At 34.3% G+C, this 23876-nt stretch overlaps 1 protein-coding gene across 29 annotated transcripts in view; it reads right to left on the reverse strand.

The window, feature by feature from the left end:
• MAPK10 (mitogen-activated protein kinase 10) overlaps window positions 1-23876 on the reverse strand; it is a 431719-nt gene that overhangs the window by 115462 nt on the left and 292381 nt on the right. For all 29 annotated transcript variants that reach the window (XM_039845820.1, XM_039845825.1, XM_039845821.1 and 26 more), the window contains one exon: window positions 6153-6322. In XM_039845820.1, the coding sequence (XP_039701754.1) occupies window positions 6153-6322 (170 nt within the window). The remainder of the gene's footprint in view (window positions 1-6152; window positions 6323-23876) is intronic.

A 23876-nucleotide genomic window follows, 5' to 3' on the forward strand; every position in this document is an offset into this window, starting at 1 on the left:
TACACTAAACAACACATTTTCAATATAGATGAAACATCCTTCTATTGGAAGAAGATGTCACCTAGGACTTTCATAGTTAGAAAGGAGAAGTCAATGCCTGGCTTCAAAAGTTCAAAGGACAGTTTGACTCTCTCATTAGGGGCTAATGAAGCTGGTGACTTTATGTTGAAGCCAGTGCTCATTTATCGTTCCAAAATCCCTAAAGCCTTTAAGAATTATGCTAAATCTACTCTGCCTGTGCTCTAGAAATGGAACAAATCTTGGATGGTAGTACAGCTGTTCACAACACAGTTTATTTAATATTTTAAGGCCACCGTTGGGACGTACTTCTCAAAGAAAAGATTCCTTTCAAAATATTACTGCTCATTGATAATGTACCTGGTTATCCAAGAGCTCTGATGGAAAAGTACAACAAGATTAATGTTTTCATGCCTGCTAACACAACATACATTCTGTAGCCCATAGATCAAAGACTGATTTTGATTTTCAAGTCTTATTATTTAAGAAATACATTTCATAAGGCTATAGCTGCTATGCTATCTCTAGTGATCGATTCACCATTCTATATGCTATGAGAATATTAGTAATTCATGGGAAGAAGTCAAAATATCAACATTAACTGAAGTTTGAAAGAAGTTGATTCCAACCCTCATGGGTGACTTTTAGGGGTTCGAGACTTCAGCAGAGGAAGTACTTGCAGATGTGGAAATAGCAAGAGAGCTAAAATAGAAATGGAGCCTAAAGATGTGACTAAATTGCTGTAATTTCATGATAAATCTTTATCAGATGAGGAGTTGCTTCTTATGGATGAGCAAAAAAAGTGGTTTCTCGAGATGGAATATGCTTCTGGTAAAGATGCTGTGAAGATTTTTGAAATGACATAAAGGATTTAGAATATCACATAAACTTAGCTGATAAAGCAGCAATGGTGTTTGAGAAGATTGACTCCAATTCTGAAAGAAGTTCTACTGTGGGTAAAATGATATCAAAAGGCATCGCAAGCTACAGAGAAATTGTTCATGAATGGAAATCAACTAACAAGGCAAATTTCATTGTCTTCTTTTAAGTAATTGCCACAGCGACGCCAGCCTTTAGCAACCACCACCTTGATGAGTCAGTAGCCATCCACACTGAGGCAAAGACCTTCTACCAGCAAAAAAATTACAACTCACTGGAGGCTCATATGACAGTTACCATTTTTTAGCAATAAAGTATTCATTAATTAAGATATAGGTACCTTGATTTTTTAGACATAATGCCATTGTATATTTAATATACTACAGTGTAGTATAAACATAACTTTTATATGCATTGGGAAACCAAAATAAGTGTGTTATTCACTTTATTGCAATATTCGCTTTACTGCAGTGGTCTGGAACCAAACCCACAATATCTGAGGTACACTTGTAACTCTGATTGTTTTTTTTTTCTGTTTCAACAGATAATCTTTTTATTTTCTAAGATATAGAAATTTTTTTTTATTTATTTCAAAATACCTCGTTTTGGATTTTACTTAATGGTTCTCAATAATGACATTTGGTCTGCCATCTATGGTGAATAAAAACTAGCATAGTCGTGGTTAATTCCTTTTGAAGATATTTTAGTATTGCCTATTTCCTCCTTATGATAAGTAAGTAATGAAGTAGTCCAAAGAAGAGTAAGAAAGTGTAAAAACCCAACAACAAATTTAGGTAACTAAACAGTAGAAATGAGTCTCTATTTCAATCAAGTTAGGACAATGAAGATTCTATGACATAGTTACCAATATGCCAATATTAATACTTGAGAAGCCAAATTCTTCCTATGTACATACACACAAGATTTTATAGTGACACGTAGAAAAAAATGATAATGAACATCCTTTTTGGAATTGGTTCCTTCATGTTTTATTCCTGTTCAAAGAAAATAAAGTAAAATAAATGAATCATCTGTTTCTGATTGTCTGCCCTCCCTGGCAGAGACCCAAGACTCTCCCGGTTTCCAATTTCTTCCAGTCATTATACTCAGGGTTGTATGAGACACTCAAAACATTATGCAAATCTGAAAGTTTTCACGAACAGAGGAAAGGTCTGTGGATTTTAGGATCATGTCTGGGAATGAATAAATGCTCGGTGTGAGATAGGTGGATGAACTCATTATTGACAAAAGCAATAGAGAGGAACTTAAAGGCAGGTAGATAGAGAAGACAAATAAATATGTTAATAGATCTATAAGATAAATAGTACATTACAGACCCAAGTTATGATAAGTAAACAAAAGTATCTCAATGGCTAGGTTGAAGACAATACCATGTGGTATCTGTGCACATGGTAGAGTGGCAAATTAAAAGATTGGGGAGAGAAATCTGCTCCTTCATCTTGGTCTTTGCTAGCTTTATTTTCTTCAGCTATAGACAAAAAGTCTAATAATAATCTCAGGAAACTTTAAGGCTAACATTTTGAAATTCAGATGTCCTTTGACTGACAAATTTGTTAATAAATTTATTGTAAAACTGGATTAAAAAACTTATTCAAGGACATTTTATTTATTGAAATATATTTTCAGTCATTATACTCAACACCTAGGATGATTCTCATCCTATACACAAAGAAATAGAGGTCTAAAATGTCCTACAGAGCAGGGGTACCAAACCTCCAGGGCCGTGGACCAATGCCAGTCTCTGGCCTATTAGGAACCAGCTCATACAGCAGGAGGTGAGTGGCAGGGGAGCCAGTGAAACTTCATCTGTATTTGCAGCTGCTCCCAAGCATTAGCTAGCATCACTGCTTCAGCTCCACCTCAGATCATTAGGCATTAGATTCTCATAGGTGCCAAAAAGGTTGGTGACGGCTGCCATAGAGCATACTACACAATTCTTAGTGGTAGGTTTTCAAATATTTCTGGAACAATCTGTTAACTTCTTGAGCAAAATTTATGCTTTAGATCTATTTATGAACCATTAAAGGTCTATCAGCTTCTTTTTATTGGCAGCCCTCATTTGCTGTGGGAATTTGGATTAAAGAAAAATAAAACAATCCAGGTGATCATCTTAAATGAAAATCTTAGGTAAACTTTATCATAGTCTACAATATTCCATTTCCCATTTCTCCTCCTTTATAAGAAATTTTGGTTTTGTATTTCATTTTGAAAGTTCTTCATGAATACAATGATCTTCTGCATGGGGTTCCCACTCTCCATGCATTATAAAAACCATCTAATAGAATGCAGAAGAAAATATAAACACATATTGTAATCTAAAAAAGAAATCAAACCTTACTAATATTCAATATATACATTAATACTGGTCCATACCAGTTAATTTATCCCCCCTGGAAAGTGGTCACATATTGCCCTAGGGTTAAAGATATGACTTACACAATGCAATATAAATACATATGTATACTTGAAACGTACTGGATTTTGTTAACCAATGTCACCATAATAAAAAAAATAAAAAATAAAAAATAAATAAATAATATAAAAAAATTTTAAATAAAAATAAAAAGATATGACTTGAAAAGAAAGTGGCAATTTCAGAGTCTGGAGAGGATTGACAGAGGCACCCTGAACACCTACTTTTGAAAACATTATAGTTCAGAGTACCTGCTTTTACAAGATTTATAGCAATTATCTTAATACTAGGATCTTTACCATACCATGTGTATTAGTATTGCTGCCACAACAAATCACCACAAATTTAGCTGCTTAGACAACACAAATTTATTATCTTTAGTTCTGCAGGTTAGAAATCCTGCATGGGTGTCACCAGGCCAACATCAAGATGCTGGGAGGCTGAGTTCCTTCCTGGAAGTGCTAGAGAAGAATAAGTTTCCTTACTCGTTCAGATTTGTTGGCAGATTTCAATTCCTTTTTGCTATATGATCAAGGTCCCACTTTCTTGCTGATTGTCAGCTGAGGGCCATTCCCAGCTTCTTGAAGCCACCCCATTCGTTGGCGTTTGACCCTCTTCCTCTATCTTCAAAGACAGCAACAATAAGGCAAGTCTCTCTCATGTTTGAAATCCCTTATCTCTATTCTCCAGTTGCATCTCTCTGACCCACTCTTCTGCCTTCCATTTCCACGTTTAAGGACTCATGTGATTAGGCTGGTCTTACCTGCATATTCTAGAATAATCTGCCTATTTTAAGATCCTTATTAACCTTAATCACATCTGCAAAGTCTCATTTGCCATGTAAGATAACATATTCATGGATTCTGGAGATTAGGGTCTGGGAATCTTAGGGTCACGATTATTCTGCCTACTAAACTATGAAATTATATTGTGCCAGAAAGGGTCACCTCATATCTGCACCATAAAAACAAACAAACAAACAAATAAATAAATATTGTTTCACCTGTTTAAATATTTTCAAAATGAAGAGGCCCATTGTCTAAACTATTAAAATATTCTATCTTTCGAATTGCCAAAACAACTACTGATTGACATTAGGAAAGATTGAAATCTACTAGGTGAATTTTAATAAAAGACTTGGTATATTTGATAACTGAGGCTTAAATGCTAATAAATAATTTAGTAAGTGCACCAACCATGCACGTCTGCCATTTACACCAACTAAGCATTCAGAGTAAACTTAAAACCAGTTGTCAAAAATGAAGTGAACTTTTAAAACTTATGTTGACACATAAATCTGCACATGGATGTTTAAAGCAGTTTTATTCATAATTGCCAAAACTCAGAAAGAACCAAGATATCCTAAAGTAGGTAAAACGAAAAGTAAATTGTGGTAAACCCAGACAATGCAACCTTCGTCAGTGCTAAAAGAGAAATAAGCTATCATTCCATAAAAAGGCATGAAAGAATCTTAAATTTATATTATTAAGTGAAAGAAGTCAATCTGGAAAAGCTACATACTGTTTGATTCCACCCGTATGATATTCTGGAAAAGGCAAAACGTGGAAACAGTAAAAAGATCAGTGGTTGCCAGAAGTTGGGAGTAGGGGAAGGAATGAATAGGTGTCACACAAAGGATTTTTAGGACAGTAGAAATACGCTGTATGATACTATAACATGAATACATGTCATTTTACATTTGTTCAAACCCATAGAATGTACAACACCAAGAGTGAATCCTAATGTAAACTATGGGCTTTGGTGATTATGATATGTCAATGTAGGTTCATCCATTGTAATAAATGTACCACTCTGGTGGCCATGTTGATAGAGGGGGAGGCTGTGCCTATGTGGGGGCAGAGAGTATGTGGAAAGTCTCTGTACTGTCTTCTCAATTTTGCTGAGAACCTAAAACTGCTCAAAAAATAAAAATGTTTATTTCATCCCTTAAAAGTGTTTTTAAATGGACCTTACTAATATAATAGTAATTTATATAATGAATAAAAATATTGATATAAGTAAATTTCTTTTACAAATATAAATATATGTATTTATAATGCACGTCCTAAATTTTTACTTATAGGTATAAGCCATCAAATTAAAAATTATTATATTAATAAGTTCATACTAAATACATTCAGTTGCTACAGTATGAGTTAGAACTATCTAAAAGAAATGCTTATCAACCTGATATCATCACATTTGCAAGTTTTATAACAGCCAATTAAATCTTGATTTGTCATCATTCGAATTAGCGATTCCAAAATGTCATAAAAGAATGGTTACCAAGGATCACAGAATCTTTCCATTTTGGAAACATTTGGCAAACATATTAAAAATTCCATTTTTCTAATAGGTAACTGAATTTTAAATGTTGAACTTTAAAAGTCACAGGAACATCAGAGATATCATTTGTGCTTCTTTATAGTGTAAGGGATTTTATTTGCTGGTTATCTTATACATATCTCCACATTTCTTGTTGCAAAAACATTCAAATATGTTTTGTTTTTTTTTAATGTATTAATAACAGCTAGAAAACTTCTGGTTTTCTGTGCTTGTTTTTTGTTTTTGTTTTTGTTTTGTTTTATGGCTGTTGTGTAATGGATATTTTTTGTGACTAGAAAAACTAGTCACCAGCAAAGTTGTACATATTGTTAGCAAATGGATAAACAAATTAAAAATAATGCTTATGCTTTTATTTTTCTTCAGTAGAATGTATTTTCCCTTCTCAGTCATGCGATCTATTTTTTGTTTGTGTATTTGTGGCTAGTTGACACAGTGTGTTCTCTTTAAAAATATAAGTTAAATCCATTCCACTTACCAAACTATTCCCTGAGCCCCAGAGCCAATAGGCTTTAGATTCTGGTAGCGCTTGAGAACTGTGAAGGTTGAGTCTCCCACTTCCACACTGTAGAATTGGTTGTCAACTTTGCTTTTACTCATGTTGTAATGTTTGGCAATATATGACACATCCACTTGTTTATCGAATCCCTGTGAAAAAGAAGAACAGTTAAAACATGAGACAAGGGAATGACCAGAATAATAAAGAGCTATAGAGAAACATGTTCTTTTAATGATTACTAATATTTAGTCATCTATCGTCATTACATAAACCTATATTTCACATAGAAAAATTATTTATTAGTCCATGTAAGATTACCTGGAGTAAAAGAGCTTGGGAAAAAATGCCAAAAAATTGTTTTCAATATTAAAACTATTTACAATAAAATAATCTCTGATTAGATCTGCATAATCTTTTCTGACATATTTCATTAAAACCATTTAATTATTTATGGAGCAAACATCTACTGAACATATATTGGTCCCAGAGATTATGCTAGATACTTGAGAGTTGAACTCTGATGTTCCATTATAATAGCCATATGAGAAAGTATAAAATATTTTATCTACATTCCATTCTCAGAAAGAACTGAGATATAAAATAATGTGTAGTTTTAATTTTTTTATTCAAGTACATTTCAATTAAAGTGTTGACTTCATTTGTTCTCAATAATACCAAAAATACTATTATCATACATTAAACACTGAACAATTGTAGTCTAAATTAACATGATTCTAAAATGTTACAAGATACCTTTTAATTCTTTGCAGGCTTAGATGTTAAATATTTCAATTGTCATATCTTTTACCTTTAAAAGAAGTTCTTCTCTCTATTAATTATATTTACCAATTGAAGAAACTGTCCTTGAAATTTTGAATCATGATTTATGAATATATATATAATGTAAATTTCCATTATCCATGATTATTGTTTACCCAGAAATGATCTTATCTTGCACATTATGATAGTAAATAATATGGATTCCCTAGCTAGAAGGGACCTCACAGAATGCTGCCCAGCCTGTTCCTTGAGTAACACGCTCATGGATGCCTCTATCCTGTAGTGGTGCCCTCTCCTTCTTGCTGATTTTTTGTTCAGTTTTCAAATAATCACTTGTTCTGTAGGTTCCTCCCCAATTCTGGCAATTAAAAATTGATAGTCTAAACCAGTACTTCTCATGAGAGGTGGCATAACCCTCGGCTGGTATTTGGGAGATTTGTGGCATGTTTTTATGTGCCATACGATAGAAGATGTGGCTTATATTTAGTTGGCTTATCGAACAATACTGGATGTTCTGCAATGAGTAGAACATTCCCACACAATGAGCAATTGTCTACATACCTCACAACTTTCAAACTATGCCAAAGCTTAATTAGTAAAAAACTAAAAGGTCTCTGTATGATTTCAACATAAATTGACTTCTGAAAATTGAATTCTCATATAATACGAGAGAAAATTTAAACCTTCTTAGGCTCTGAATCTCTGGTTGGTCATAAAACCATTTTCCTTTGAAAATTTTAGTATTTCATTCCTAAAAAAATTGAAATAGATGTACAAACTAATATGTGACCCCTGTACACACTTGGTTCAACCAGGCAGCACCAGTACTAGTGTAAACGATGAGGATACGATGGGAACTGTAAGGACCTGAGCGAGAGCGCAAGGACCTGAAGACCCCAGACAGACCTGAGAGCAGAAAACATGTGGCAGGCACCAGCCTGTGACTGGGAGACACATGGTGGCAGCAATCCAGTACAAAATGCAAGCAGGCCTCAAAGAACAGAATGAACTATAGTTTAGGAATCTAGGTTGTTTGGACAGAAGATTGAAAATTCAGGTAATCTGAGAATATAACAACTAGAGGTCTCAAATCCCTTGAGGCTCTCTGTGAAGCATGGAACATGGAATTAAACAAGACTTTAAGAATCAGGGTATCGTAAGCCTGTTAAGGAGGCTTCAACAGGGTTTGGAATTTAGAAAATGGTGTGGACAACAGCAGGTACAGGAATAGTAGTATTTAAACAAACCTTGATTTCAACCACAGTATCAGGAACTGCGCCCCACACCATGGTCCATGTCTATTCTAGACTTCTTGATGTATCAGTAAACGAATCCTATTAAAGTCCTTTACCCCACTTTTCCCAGCTAGGAAAGATAAAAAAGCAACTGGACTATATTAACAAATGAATTCATCTGCCAAGGGTAATTGGGATGAATGAAGTACCTGGCTTGCCATTTGTCATGTTCTGACCCTTCATTACATTCTTTAATATTCTGGTTTCTGACCACTCACAAAATCTTTAGCATACATTAGCTTCATGAGACCTAGTTAATCCACTTCCTTTTCACCCATTTATTCTCGTCACCTTTGAAATGTCACTTAGACTGACTACATTGTATGTATGTACTAATCTCACCTAAGGACCTTTACATTCCAGACCCCTGACTTCACACCATGTATTGGTACCACCCTACTTATTCAGACTTGAATGTGGCTTTTCTAGCTACAGTCTCACTCTTCGTATTACAATTGAATCCATTATACTGGCCCCCTCCTTCCAACATTTCAATACATATTTAGAGAAACCAAGAGAGTTTAACAATTCATGCCAGTTCTCTTTCAGGTTTACCCTAAGAAATATTCCATTCAACACTTGCAAACATTTAATCCAACAAACACAAATGATATACATATTATGTTCCAGATACTGGGTTTGACACTAGAGCTACAACAAAAAGATATAGTCCTCATATAGCTGGAGGCAGTCGGTTAAGCAGGTAGTCAAAATATGGATGATATATTCCATAGCAGAATAAATAAAAGGTTCTGGGAGCAAAGAGAGAGCCGCAACTAACTGCTTGCATTTATTCATTATCATTAATTCATTCAACTACCTATGTATAAAACTACTAGATGCCAAGTCAGGGGTATAAAACTGCTAATATTTGAGAGGAGACTTGATCTGTGTTTTCTCATGCTAACAAGATCCTCAGATCTCTCCTCTCACTGTTCTCAGATATGAATATGTATCAGGACCACCTGGGGGGGTTGATGAACTACAAACCACTGGCATAACATCCTGGAGATTTGGATTCAAGCTATCAGAGTAGGTAATGAAGATCTGAAGATAAGTAGGCAGTCCAGGTAGTTCTCATTTGAGGATCTGAAGAGCTAACTTTGAGAAAGACAGGATTAGAACAATCACTCTCACAGCATGCTCCCTGGAGCATCGGCATCAGCATCATCTGGAAATTTGTTAGAAATGCAAACGCTCACTCCCACTCCACACAGATTAATCAGGAACTCTGAGGGTGGGGTCCAACAGCCTGTTTTAATAAGCCCTCTAAGTATTCTGATGCATGTTGAGAACCACTCAGAGGAGGCAAGGAAACACCCAAAGACCATAAAATAGATCTTACAGCTCTGCCGAGATATTCAGAAAGTAAAACGCGTTATGCAACAGAAATAACATTTCTGTATCTGCCTCAGGGAAAACACTTTGTGTCTCTATGAACTGCTAAATTCCATTACTCGAGGCACACAAACACTGGAAACCAGAGTCCTAGTTAGGACAAGGATTAACACACACCTCAGTGCTATACTAGGGTAAATCATTTCATCCTAGCTATTGTTCACACTTCTGAGAAGTACACTGTAGTTCATGCATCCTCAATGCATAGCTAAAACAAGACTTTTCATATAGTGGGGAAGCTGTATATAGACTTGCTAGTAATTTGGTAAAATGGTTAAAACAATCACAGAGCTTATACCACTGGCAAAATGTCAGCGACATAGGAACTGCCTGTCAGACAAAAGCTATTCAAATGAATTACCTAATGTCCTGACACATTTTCTAAACTAAAAAATATTCAGTGATCTTTTATCTCCATTTCAGAGCATATAATTACTTGCAGTAAGATTGAAAATCACCATTATAAAATTTGTGGATTCACACACACACACACACACAATTTTGAATTAAAATTTAAGTAAAATCTAAAAGTTAGAAAATATACCCTTGAAATTACCTCAAATAATTGAGGGAAAAAGTTATTTTAATCATTAGCAGTAAGACACAGAAATAACAGCATTAGAAATTTTCTTGTATTGATGTCATAACTAAAAATTGGATTGCAAATATGTTGTGTTGAAGAACTTTCTCCAAATCTAATTCGAGTTTTAAGGAGCTCAGAACAAATTTAATACAGTATATTTTATCCCTGATTTCCATGCAGTCTTCCTTGTCATGACTACAAAGTTCAAACAAACTTTTCTCTATAAAATGTGCTTATGACTGAATGGAAGAAGATATTTGCCTATGATACATCTGACAAGGGGTTAATATCTAAAATTTATAAAGAACTCGTACAACTCAACAACAACAACAAAAAAATCTAATTCAAAAAAGGGCAGAAGACCTGTACAGGCATTTCTCCAAAGAGGACATACAGATGGCCAATAAACATATGAAAAAATGCTCAAGGTCACTAATCACCAGAGAAATCCAAATTTCTCTGATTAAAACCACAATGAGATATCACCTCACACCTGTCAGATTGGCTACCATCAGTAAATCAAAAAGCACCAACTGTTGGCGAGGATATGGTGAAAAGAGAACCCTCGTACACTGTTGGTGCAATTGAAAATAGGTACAACCACTATGGAAAACACTTTGGAAGTTCCTTTAAAAATTAAAAATAGAACTAACTTTGACCCAGCAATTGTACTTCTCGGTACTTAACCAAAGAAAACCAAAACACTAATTTGTAAAGATCTGTGCATCCCTGTGTTCATGGCAGCACTTTTCACAATAGCCAAGATGTGGAAGCAACCTAAGTGCCCACCAATAGACAACTGGTTAAAGAAATTATGGAAGAAAAAAAATAAGTAATGGTACATATATACAATGGAATATTACTCAGCCATAAAAAATGAAATCTTACCATTTGCAAAGACATGTTTAGACTTAGAGAGTATTATTCTGAGTGAAAAAAGTCAGACAGAGAAAGATAAATCCCATAAGATTTCACTTATATGTGAAATCTAAGGAACAAAAGAAATGAACAAACTAAATGAAAACAGACTCATGAATACAGAGGACAAACTGGTAAATGCCAGAGAGAAGGGTGTTTGGGGGTCTGGGTGAAAAAGGTGAAGAGATGAAGCAGTACAAATTAGTAGTTACAAAACAGTCATAGGGACATAGAGTAAAACCTAGGGAATACAGTCATTATTGTAATGGCTGGGTGTAGTACCAGGTGGGTGCTAGAGTAATAGGGGGGACCATTTTATAAATTGTATAAATGTCCAACCATTGTACTCTATACCTGAAACTAGTATAAATTTTTTTTTAAATGTGCCTATGAAAATATGCCATTCTGCACACTATGGACAAATGTTATCGATGCTAAAAACTCTTTCTCTAGTTACATATTTTAGAATATTCTTAGTTCTGGTCATATAACTGATTATTTGAACCCAAGAAAGGAAGAAACAAAGAGAGCTGATGATTTTAATCCAAAAAAAGATAAAATTGAAAATTCATATTGAGAAGGCCAATAGTTTAAGGCAGAAATTCTAAAGTTTAAATGTGGATAGAAACTACCTGAGGAGCAAGGTAGGACTCAAAGTTTATATTTCTAAAAAGTTCCACACTTCCAGAACCACTATTTTAAAGAATAGTAGATTTAACAGATATGACCATTCAAGGTGGGCTAGTTGGAGGGCTAGCTGGTGTCCACAGCCTCATGGTCCCCAGGGTTCCCAGGTCCCCTAGAGCTGGATGTGCGAGCATGGCCATGGTGGCTTTTTGTATGAGGTGGTGACATTTTAAAGTACAGTAAAATATCCCTGCAGGGAAAAAAAAAAAACAATGAATGTCAAACCAAATAACCAAAGGATATAGAAGTTAATGTCAGGATGAATCTCCTTGATATCAGCACCTCTTTAGCAGGCCCAAATGTCACATTGCCAGGGATGTGTTTTCCCATCTCATATGTATAATATAGTGTCTGACCAACATTCTTTCAATTAGCTCATGAAAATAAACATTCCATCATCTCTTAATATTAAAGCTATACCGAAACACTTGAGAGGAATATCTGAAATTCACAGGCATTCATAAATGCTCATCAAAATGGAAAGTCTCTTTGCAGAGAAGAAATTAATATGTTGATTATTAATTTTAAAGAAGGAATATTATATTTAAAAAATTATAAATCACCACAATGGTAACTTTTGGAGATCAATATGGTTCAAAATAACTATAGGTTTAGAATAGTCTATTCTATTGGTCAAATTATTTTTTAAAAAATAACTCATTCTTCCACTGAATATTAATCTTATGTTTAAACGACTCAACAATTTTCTTTGCAAAAATTCAAAGCAAACTCATTTCCGCCCTGTTCTCCATCTGCCAAAAAATTTTAAAGCTAAATTAAAAGAACACTTTTTGGTTTTTTGCCACTGGCAATTTGATAGAGAGGAAATCCGAATATAATCTGCTCTGCGAAAAGACTACATTTTATGCCAACTTGTAAGAAAAGGCCTTGTGCAATTAGTCTCCATCATCAGTTTAGTTGCTAGCTTATAGCTGTAGAGTTTTACAAAGAAAAATGTCCCATATTACTGATTTTATCCTTCAGGTATTTCTCAAATTTAATAACCTATTTCCACAGGCACTCCCTCCCCATTTTCATTTGTGCATGACTGTCTTATGATACTGCTAGTTTCTAAGCAAAAAAATGTTGAGGTTTAAGAAATTTTAGAAGTTAAACTTCTTTAGTTTCTTTTGAATGATGTAGCTGAAAACTGCATCACATTTGGATTAGTTCTGCACTTATCTGTGAAAACTTGAGCAAGTCATTGTATTCTTTCATTTATTTATTATTTATATACAGTGTGGTTCCGAAAAGGATTTGTGCAGCTAACCATAAAAGATATAGGAACAATGAAATCATTAAATCCAGTTTTAAGAATAAATGTCAAATAAAGCAGGCTGGGTGATAACAGTTTTACCAGAAGACTAAGTTATGAATATCTACTGCCTTGAGCAAAAAACTTAGTGTCATGCTTTCAGAAAGTCAAAAGAAAAAAACAATGACAACACAACAAAACCACAGTGAGTGGCAAGTTTTAATTCATTAATCTCATAAATTTATCATACCAGTTCAGAGGAAAGGTAAAATTTCTCTAGCACTTAGCTTCAGAAAAATATATTCAATAGTTCTTCCTATAATAAACTTGTAATCAAACAAGTCAATAGATATATTTTTTTAATCAAACATGCACAAATATGTTTCACATGACTCATATGATAACTCTCAATAAAACAAGGGGAGTAAGAAAGGTGAACCAGTATTAATTGCTTACTTACTAAAGTTAAAATTTGTATTTTGTTACATACTATATTTAACACTAACCAGATGAGAAGTGGCATGCAGAGCTGTTAATTGGCTCAAAGTCTTAGAACTATCAAGTGGTACAAGTTAACATGAACTGAAGTTTGTCCAACTCCAAAACATGTGCTCCTTTTTTACTAAACCATTAAGCTAAAATAATTTAGAATAGTGATGTGGTTTTCTTATGATAAGAGGAGCTATGGGAATAAGGCTAAGAAAATCAAGAGAAATGAATAAATAACGTCCTCCTTTTATTTATCAATCTTCTCAGCTCAGAGTTTGAATTTAACTGATTTTAATTCGGGTTTGAAGCAAACAATTTTGTGTTGGTGATGGAAAGCTGGATTTTCAGAACTGCCTAGAAATTTAAAGGGCCTGATTTAATTCATTTGTTAAATATTTATCAAGCACTTCCTGTATGCCAGGCACTATTGAAGGTGTTACTGATATAATACTGATCTCTCTCAGTAGGTTACCAAAATGAATTAGCTACAAAGTGCGTCTTCAGAAAGTTAACTGGTCAATCTGTTGGACATTCTTTTAATATTGTCATTTGGATACTGAGAAGTATCTGCCTAAAGTGGTAATTGACACAAATGATACTGAGCTAATCATTCTCATAGTTATGACTTGATATTAAATTGCTTCATGATGCCACTCCAAGATTGTTATATAAAGTCGGCAGAAACGATGCCTGCAATCTTGTTTGTTATAGCAGAAAGGCATATATTCAATCCATTTTAACTCTGAATCAAATTGTTTATATATTAATTTTAAAAAGGGAGATTTGAGACAACAATACATAATTACATTTAAGGTTAGATTTTGTTCTCTCAAGAGCATATTTTCCTCACCCTATTACTTGAAATGTTACTCTCTAAGGAAGATTACAGCCTGGTATCTATATAACATTTATAGTGAGTGGCCTAGAGATGATTATTCTGTGGAATAAATGACTTACAACAAATCAATAATACAGTAAAAACTTTAAGACAAATTATGTTTAACCATTATTATCAATTATGTGAAAAAGCACGTAACAGTAATTAATACAGCAGGCATTGCTTCTGCCTGCCTGTTCTTTATATATGAAGGAAGATAATTAGTACTGCTTGAATATCTACTGGGCACCACGCTAATATAAAAACAGATATTGTACTAAGTGTCTAATAAATCACTTCATGTAAGAATTAGTGTTTTCATTTTGCAATTGAGAAATCCTAGGCTGGGAACTTCAGCAAAAGATAAAAAATGCAACATGATCTAAGAATCCTGACTATAAGGCCTTGGGCAAGTTTTTTACAATATTAGCCTTAGTACCCTTACTTATGGAATGAGGGCAATCTACTTCCTTTCATTAATGGGAATATTAAATGAGATAATCTATGTAAAGCTCTTAACATGGTATAAGCTTATAGGAAACTCTCAACAAAGTTTATCATTATTACCATAGTTATCATTATTATTGAGGAGTTAGATAATAGCTAAAAACACATAGTTAATTAGTAGTCTTAGGATGTTTTTAACCAAAAGTTGGCCTAAGCCATAACACCATCCCAAGGATTATGATACTGTTATAAAATCAACATGTAATCAACAGGATTCAGAATGGTCAGATAATAAATGTTTTTTTCCTGTGTTTTCATTTGTGGTACAGAGACAGTACTCAATGAATATCCATTTGCTCCACTATATTTCCCAGCCTCCCTTGCAGTCCTGTTGTGGCCATATGACTATTTCTGGCAAAAAGACTACAGCAGAAGTGTCAGGTATCACCTAAATGCAGGGCATTTAGGGGATGTGCCTTTGCAATCCATCTCTTTCCACACAATAATATCTTTGCTAGCACATCACAAGATGCCAAGAGCCTAAATTCCTGAGCCACAGGAAAGCAGAAGCCAAATTTCTGAGTCCCCAGTAGAAGAGAGTCCTTGGTAACCTGTACTAGACTTCACATAATAGTAAATAAACTTTTGTTTGAAAAAGTCACTGAGATTTGAAGTCTTTCTATTGCTGTGGTATGTTTTTATTGAGCAAATATTTTGTCTTACAGTGCACCAAGCAATGTTCTAGGCACTGAGAATATAGAGTTACTGCCCCCATGGAACTTAATATTAAATTTTCCCTTAGAGGAGTGACATCAGAAACATCCCTGGATCTTTACCCTTGAAACAACCATAAGCTGAACATCTAAAACTCAACAAAAAACAGCCAAACTGCTCACCAGAACATCTGAGCACGGGATCTGCGCATAAGAGCTACCACAGGTCAGAACCCCGAGTATCGGGCGATGGACTCGGAGAGACAAAGAAGATGCCTCTCGCAGCTGCTGGAGCTCCATGTAGGAGGAGGAGGGAGAGGAGAGAAGGTGCGGCGACTTCCCTGAACAGCCCTGCCTGGGAGTACTCTGAGCCCCACGAAGCCAGCAGCAGGGCCCAGTCATTAGGACGGCAGACAGAGAAGCAGGATGGCAGAAAAACAACAGCTGATTTTTCCGGCCACGGTCGCAAAACCGAGGCTGAGCCTCAGCCCCCATCCCCCAACACAGAGGGCCCCTCTCCCATACCCTCCAAGACCGAACATTGCAGAGCCCCAGTGGAATCTGAGCAAACACTACTGAAACTTTTGCTAACACTGAAAGGGACTGAGCTCGAGAGTAGTGAGCAAGATCAAACATCTATAAAGAAAAAAAAAGAAATTATTAAGACTTTATATAAAGCAGAGACCCAACAGGCTTAGATGCCACCTACTGGGAACAAAAAGAAAAACACCTTCTTTGCAACAGGCTACAGACCATTATATAATAAATCTTTCTGAAAAAAAAAAAAAATCAGAATACACTTCCATTAATGACCAGGCGGAGAAATTAAACACCATGAACAACCAAGGTGACAAGGCATCTCACAAAGAAAAAGAAAAATCTCCAGAAAATAAGCTTACAGACATAGAAATATGTGACTTAAATGACAGAATTCAGGATGGTACTTCTGAAAAAACTCAATGAGATCCAAAATGAAGCATATCAACAATTTCAGTAACTGAAAAACCAACTAGATGAGCAGAATGAGTTCTTTAGCAAGGAAATTGAAACCTTCAAAAAGGACCGAATGGACCTTCTGGAGATAAGGAACACACTGCAAGAATTGAAAAATGAAATAACAAGCTTGAGAAATAGAGTCAACCAAATGGAAGAAAGGATCAGTGATATCGAAGACAGAAATCTAGAAATAAATTGGAAAGAAGAGAGAAACTGAAGAATGAAAAATAATGAAAGAGAAATACAAAAACTAGCTGATACCATCAGGAAAGAAAACATAAGAATAATGGGTATTCTCGAAGAGAAGGGAAAGAAACAGGGACTAGATAGCATTTTCAGACAAATAGTGGACGAGATTTCCCAAATCTATGGAATTCAAGAAGTCAAGAGAACACCCAATTATCTCAACCCCAAAAGGCCTTCACCAAGACACATTGTATTAAAGTTATCAAAACTCAGCAACAAAGATAGAATTCTCAAGGCAGCCAGAGAGAAGAAAATGGTAACGTATAAAGATAAACCCATTAGATTACCCTCAGACTTCTAAGCGCAAACATTACAAGCCAGAAAGGAGTGGGATCAAATATTCAAACTATTAAATGAAAGGAACTACCAGCCTAGAATAATGTATCTAGCTAAGCTCTCCTTTAGACATGAAGGAGAAATTAAGATCTTTCCAGACATACAAAAATTGAAGGAATTCTCCACTATGAGGCCTGCACTACAGGAAATACTGAATGGGGTCAGCTCACCTAAAACAAAATGAGAAAAAAATAATAATAATAATTAGGAGTAAGGTGACTAGCAGACTGATAGAAGCAGAGGAGTGCAACTCTTACTGGAAACAGGGCATTATAAGCTTAAAAATAAGAAGAGAATTGCTATCACAAGATAGTAATGAACGTTCAGCACACATAGGGACAAATTGAGACAACAGTGACTGAAAAGGGTAAGATTCAAAGATCCAAATTCGCAAAGGGGAATGGAGATAAGGCACACGCAGAAGAAAATGAATGACTGTATATATATATATATATAACTATCCTTTACATATTTGTAATGATAACCACATGCCAAAGATTCAGAACTGAAGTATATAATATAAAAAAAGAAGAACCAGAGGGAAAACCCACAAAAGCCAACCAAAACAAAGACAACAGAAACACAAGAACAAGGAAGCAATGGAAACACTGAGCTACCAGAAAGGAAAAGATAAAATGGCTGTAAGAAGACCTCCTATTTCAATAATCACCCTAAATGTAAATGGACTGAACTCACCAATAAAAAGGCACAGAGTTGCAGATTGGATCAAAAAACAAAACCCAACCAAATGCTGCCTCCAGGAGACACATCTCAGTTCCAAAGACAAATATAGACTCAAAGTGAAAGGGTGGAAAATAATATTTCAAGCAAATGGCATTCAGAGAAAAGGGGGAGTAGCGGCACTAATATCAGATGAAATGGACTTCAAAATAAAAAATGTAAAGTAAGATACTGAGGGACACTTCATAAAGGGAATTATACAACAAGAAGACATATCACTTATTAATATCTATGCTCCCAATCAGAGAGCCTCAAAATATATAAAGCAATTACTAACAGAACTAAAGGGAGAAACAGACCAAAACACTATCATAGTAGGAGTAAAAGTCCAGGACCGGATGGCTTCGCCAGTGAATTCTACCAAACATTCAAAGAAGATTTAATACCTATTCTCCTCAAACTCTTCGAAAAAAATCAAAGAGGAGGCAATACTTCCCAACTCATTCTATGAGGCCAATATTACTCTGATATCAAAACCTGGTAAAGATAACACAAAAAAAGAAAACTACAGACCAATGTCTCTCATGATCACAAATGCAAAAATCCTAAATAAGATCCTAGCGAATCGAATACAGCAACATATTAAAAAGATTATACACCACGATTGAGTGGGTTTCATCCCAGAGGCACAGGGATGGTTCAACATATGCAAATCGATTAATGTGATATACCACATTAAAAAAATTAAAAAACAAGAATCATATGATCATATTAATAGATGTAGAAAAGCCTTCGACAAGATACAGCACCCATTTATGATCAAAACACAACAAAATCGGTATAGAAGGAAAATATCTTAACATAATAAAGGCCATATAGGACAAGCCCTCAGCCAACATTATACTTAATGGGGAAAAACTAAAAACCTTCCAAGATCAGGAATGAGGCAAGGCTGTCCACTATCACCATTGTTATTCAATATAACATTGGAGGTCCTGGCTAGTGCAATCAGGCAAGAGAAAGACATAAAAGGCATCCAGATAGGAAATGAAGAAATCAAACTGTCACTATTTGCAGATGACTTGTTTCCCTATATAGAAAACCCTAAAGACTCCACAAGAACACTACTAGAAACAATAAGCAAATACAATAAAGTTTCTAGAAACAAAATCAATGTTCAAAATATATAGCATTCCTATACTCTAATAATGAAGTGTCAGGAAAAAAGTGGAAAAAATAATTCCTTTTGCAATTGCAACAAAAAGAATAAAATACCTAGGAATAAATCTAACGAAACATGTGAAGAATCTATATAAAGCATTAGACAGATTTAATGCAATCCCCATCAAAATCCGAACAGCATTTTTTAAAGAAATGGAACAAAAAATCATCAGATTTGTATGGAAGCATAAAAGCCCTGAATTTCCAAAGCAAGCCCGAGAACAAAGAATGAGGCTGGAGGCTTCACTCTGCCTGACTTCAAATTATACTACGAAGCGACAGTAATCAAAACGGCATGGTATTGGCAGCAACAGACACACAGACCAGTGAAACAGAATCAAGAGTCCAGAAGTAAACTCATATTTATATGGGCAAATAATTTTCAACAAAAAAAAGCCAAAAAGCCAAAAATATGCAAATAATTTTCAACAAAAAAAGCCAAAAATATACAGAATGGAAAAGCTCTTCAATGGATGGTGCTGGGAAAACTGGAAGGCTACCTGCAATAGAATGAAACTAGACTATTGTCTATCACCACACACCAAAATTAACTCAAAATGGATTAAGAACCTAACTATAAGACCTGAACCAATAAAATGCGTAGGAGAGAACATAGGAACCGAACCCAAGGAACTTGAACTTAAAGAGGATTTTATGAATTTGACCTCAAAGGCAAGGGAAGTGAAAGCTAAAATAAATAAATGGTACTACGTCAAACTAAAAAGCTTCTGCTCAGCAAAAGAAACCATCGACAAGGTAAAGAGACAACCATCCGAATGGGAAAATATATTTGCAAGCAATGCCTCCGATAAGGGCCTAATATTGAAAATATACAAAGAACTCATACAACTCAATACCAACAACAAAAAAATAAATAAATGATGCAATCAAAAAATGGGCAGAGGACCTGAATAGATACTTCTCCCTGGAGGACATACAAATGGCCAACAAATATTTGAAAAGATGCTCAACATCATTAGCTATTAGGGAAATGCAAATCAAAACCACAATGGGATACCATCTCACACCTGTTAGAATAACTACAATCAACAGGACAAGTAATAAGAAATGCTGGAAGGGATGCGGAGAAAAAGGAACCCTCATACACTGCTGGTGGGTCTGCAAATTGGTACAGCCACTATGGAAAACAGTATGGAGGTTCCTCAAAATAATCATTCAAGGCTATCAAAGTCAAGAACAACAAGAAAAGACTGAGAAACTGTCACAGAGTGGAGGAGACTGAGGAGATATGATGACTAAATGCAACGTGGAAACTTGAATTGGATCCCGGGACAGAAAGAGGCATTAAGGAACAATCCCAAAGAAGCCTGGAGTTTGGTTAATACTGAGGCACCCAGGTCAGTTTCTTAATTTTAAAAAGAGCATACTCATGACATAAGATGTGAAAAAGGAGGGAAAATAGGAGCGGGGCATATGGGATCTCTCTGTACTATCTTCACAATTTATCTGTATGTGTAAAATCATTCCAAATAAAACATTTATTTCAAAAAAAAGAATACCATATAGATCAAAATGGAATCTACAAGTTGATGTTTTTCTTATAAAGCATGATTAACCATACGCTGAAAATCAGATAATTCTGGGATATTATTTTACGGCATACATATTTTGAAAGATATAAGCAAAAACTTCATTTAATCTCATTAATACCTCAATTTTAATTAATCTCATAATATTAAGCTATATTTACATTTGGGTTAAGACTATTCACCAAGAAGTCAAGTCCAACCTTTTGCACTTCAAGCAAACCAAATATATACAATCAACCAATATAGAAAAGCTCATCACTACAGAACCAAATCTTGGGATCTTTCATTATTTGTCAGTTAATCTTTAATAACATAACTGATTCTATTCATTAACTGAAGTAATAAATCTTTAGAAAAAACCTACCCAAGAAATAAGACATAAATGTAACACTAAATTTACTCTTTTGAAATTTGCTATAGCCATCTTCACATGTAGGCATAAGGAAGAAAGCTATTGTCAAGCAACGTGATGCATTTATTTATAAAAATAGGTAGGTTGGTTATTATCCTGCTACTATAGATCTCAGTGATTCGTTTCATGATTCAAGATGTGCTGTGTTTTCACAATAATGTTTACTCTGTCCTTAATAATTTACCCACAGAGAATCCATGCAAAATTAAATGTAATGTATCAAAGCAGATGTATAAGAAAGTCAGAGTCAGCCTTCTTTATATAATACACAGGAGAGGAAACTCCCCAAAAGAGAAGCTAAAGTAAAAAATTATCTTTCTCTGTTACATGAAAAACTAAAATAGTAAAGGAAACCTTTACCAGTTTATCTCTCAAAACCAAAGCCATTAATTTAAAAAACACTGAGACTTTCAAATATAACTGTGGTATATCTACTGATTCCCTTCAACCATATTTATATGGAGTCAGTGTCTGAATTTAGTGTTTTGGGGTGGCAGAAAATGTCTCCAAAAATCTAAAATATACAAACAATGCCATCTATTTCACAGACTGCCAAAAACGATTTTCAGTTTCCCTGTTAGACTATATAGGTTTTCTTTTACCCCGCCCCATCAAAATATCTTTTCCTTTGATGACCTATTCCCCAATGTTAGTATAAAAGTCTACATTTCATCTAGAGTGCTATCCAATGAAGTGTAAGAACTTTTATTAGCTATTTTCAAAGTCTTTGAAACAGAAACATCACAGAACCATCAAATGAAATGTTGAATAAATCAAGTTACTTTAAATTTTAAATTCCTTAAAAGCAAAAAACTGTTTTTTAAAACCATATAATCTTGAAATCAGGTTTAATAATATTTTTAAATGCCCTAGTTACTAGTAAATCTGAACATACCACTTAAAACTAAACCATTCCATGGGCATTCCAGAATACCTATTTTTATGAGTTCTCTGGTTTACTATAAGTTTCCAGGTTTATGAAAATCTATAAAAAGTTAATGCAGCCCATAAAATATTTTCGAATACCCTGGAATTTCTAAAGATCAGATCCTCTGCTTATTTTTAAATTGGATTATACTAAAAAATAATAAATCAAAAGTGATCAGTAATTTGCTAAAGAGTAAGTTTTCACTTTTTTAGAATAGCCATCATCTGTGGCTAGAAAGATTATTGCATATACACACACAAAGCTTTTATTACCCAGACGGTAGAGTAATAAAATAAAGTTTAATTAACTAGTCAAGTCATTTAGTAGTATTTTATATCTATTAAGAAAAACATTGCTTTCACTAGAAAAAAGTCAACATGCTCAGACTTGGCAATCAATCATATCTAACAAGGTGCCACACCAAAAAACTGTAAGAATTCAAATAACACTGAAGGAATCTTGACAATAAGAACTCCACAATGAGACCGCTATTTTTGTGATATCCCAGTAATATTTTACAATAATCTTTTGGAGTTTATATAAAAGTCTTTCTGGTTTTTTCTACTAGTGACCAACAGAATCTTAGGCTTCTTTGTATTTTTAATCATAGTATCTTGGTTCTTAGTTATATTTAGTGGCTACTCACTTCAGTCAAAACTCTATACACCAATAAAATATTCCAAGAATTTCATAATGGGACTAGGGAAAGACTTCCTAGTATAATAGTTGAGATTTCCAACTCCAAAAAAAAACATAATTGGATAATGCCTTCTGATAATTACTGGTGTTGTGAAGATTAAGTCAGGTAAAATCTTAATGAAGTCTTCACACACAGAAAGCATTCATTATTTATTGGCAGTTTTGGCATTTTTTCCAGTTATCGCTGAGGTCATTAGCTCAAAAAACAATAGCTCTTCGTTATGTTTCTAAGCTGTTTTAGACCAAGCAGTTGCTCTTTGAAGGGAGTAAGCATACCATTTATCCTATGTCCTTAATTTCTACCAGTTACAGGTACGTAATGTAGGTACTAAGTAAAGATGCATTGAATAAATGATGGAATCAATTAATAACCAGTCAATGCTTAGATATGTAAAGAGGCATAAGGAGTTTTTGTGTCATAGCCAAAAAGAAGCCCACTGAGCTCACCCTTTATTTTCAGTACTACTTAAACTTATAATTATTAATTCATTAATATGAACCCTCTGGGTCTCAGACTTTCAGAAATCAAGAAATCATTTTAACATCAGTAAGCTTTTAGAGAGAACAGTAAGTTAATAACTTTTAAATAAATGTTAGGTTAATAGTAATTTGTGATTACCAAAATAACCAAAATGCAATAAATCTATTAATAATACACTTATAGGATGTTTAGTTGTTGAAAAATTGACTTGATTTTGAAATACAAGCAAACAAATCTCTACTCGGGAAGTGTTTTTCTTTTTTCTTGTTTTTCAAGTATAGTTGACATTCAATATGATTTTATATTAATTTCAGATATATAGCATAGTAGTTAAGACATTTATATAATTTATGAATTGATCCCTTTGATCAGTCTAGTAGTACCTACTTGTCACTATATATAGTTATTACAATATTATTGACTATATTTCCTATGTTATATCCTTTACATCCTCAAGACTTTTTTGTAATGAGCAATTTTAATCCCTTCACCTTTTTCACCCAGCCCCCAACCCCCATCTCATCCCATCTGGCAACCATTAGTTTCTTCTGTGTATCTACGAGTCTGTTTCTGTTTTGTTTGTTTATTTTATTCTTTAGATTCCACTTCTAAGTGAGATTGTATAATATTTATCTTTCTCTGATTTATTTCACTTAGCATAATTTCCTCTAGGTCTATTCATATTGTTGCAAATGGTACAATTCTTTTCTT

The sequence above is a fragment of the Pteropus medius genome, unplaced genomic scaffold (assembly GCF_902729225.1).
Source record: "Pteropus medius unplaced genomic scaffold, Ma_sr-lr_union100, whole genome shotgun sequence".
NCBI classification, from domain to species: Eukaryota; Metazoa; Chordata; class Mammalia; order Chiroptera; family Pteropodidae; genus Pteropus; species Pteropus medius.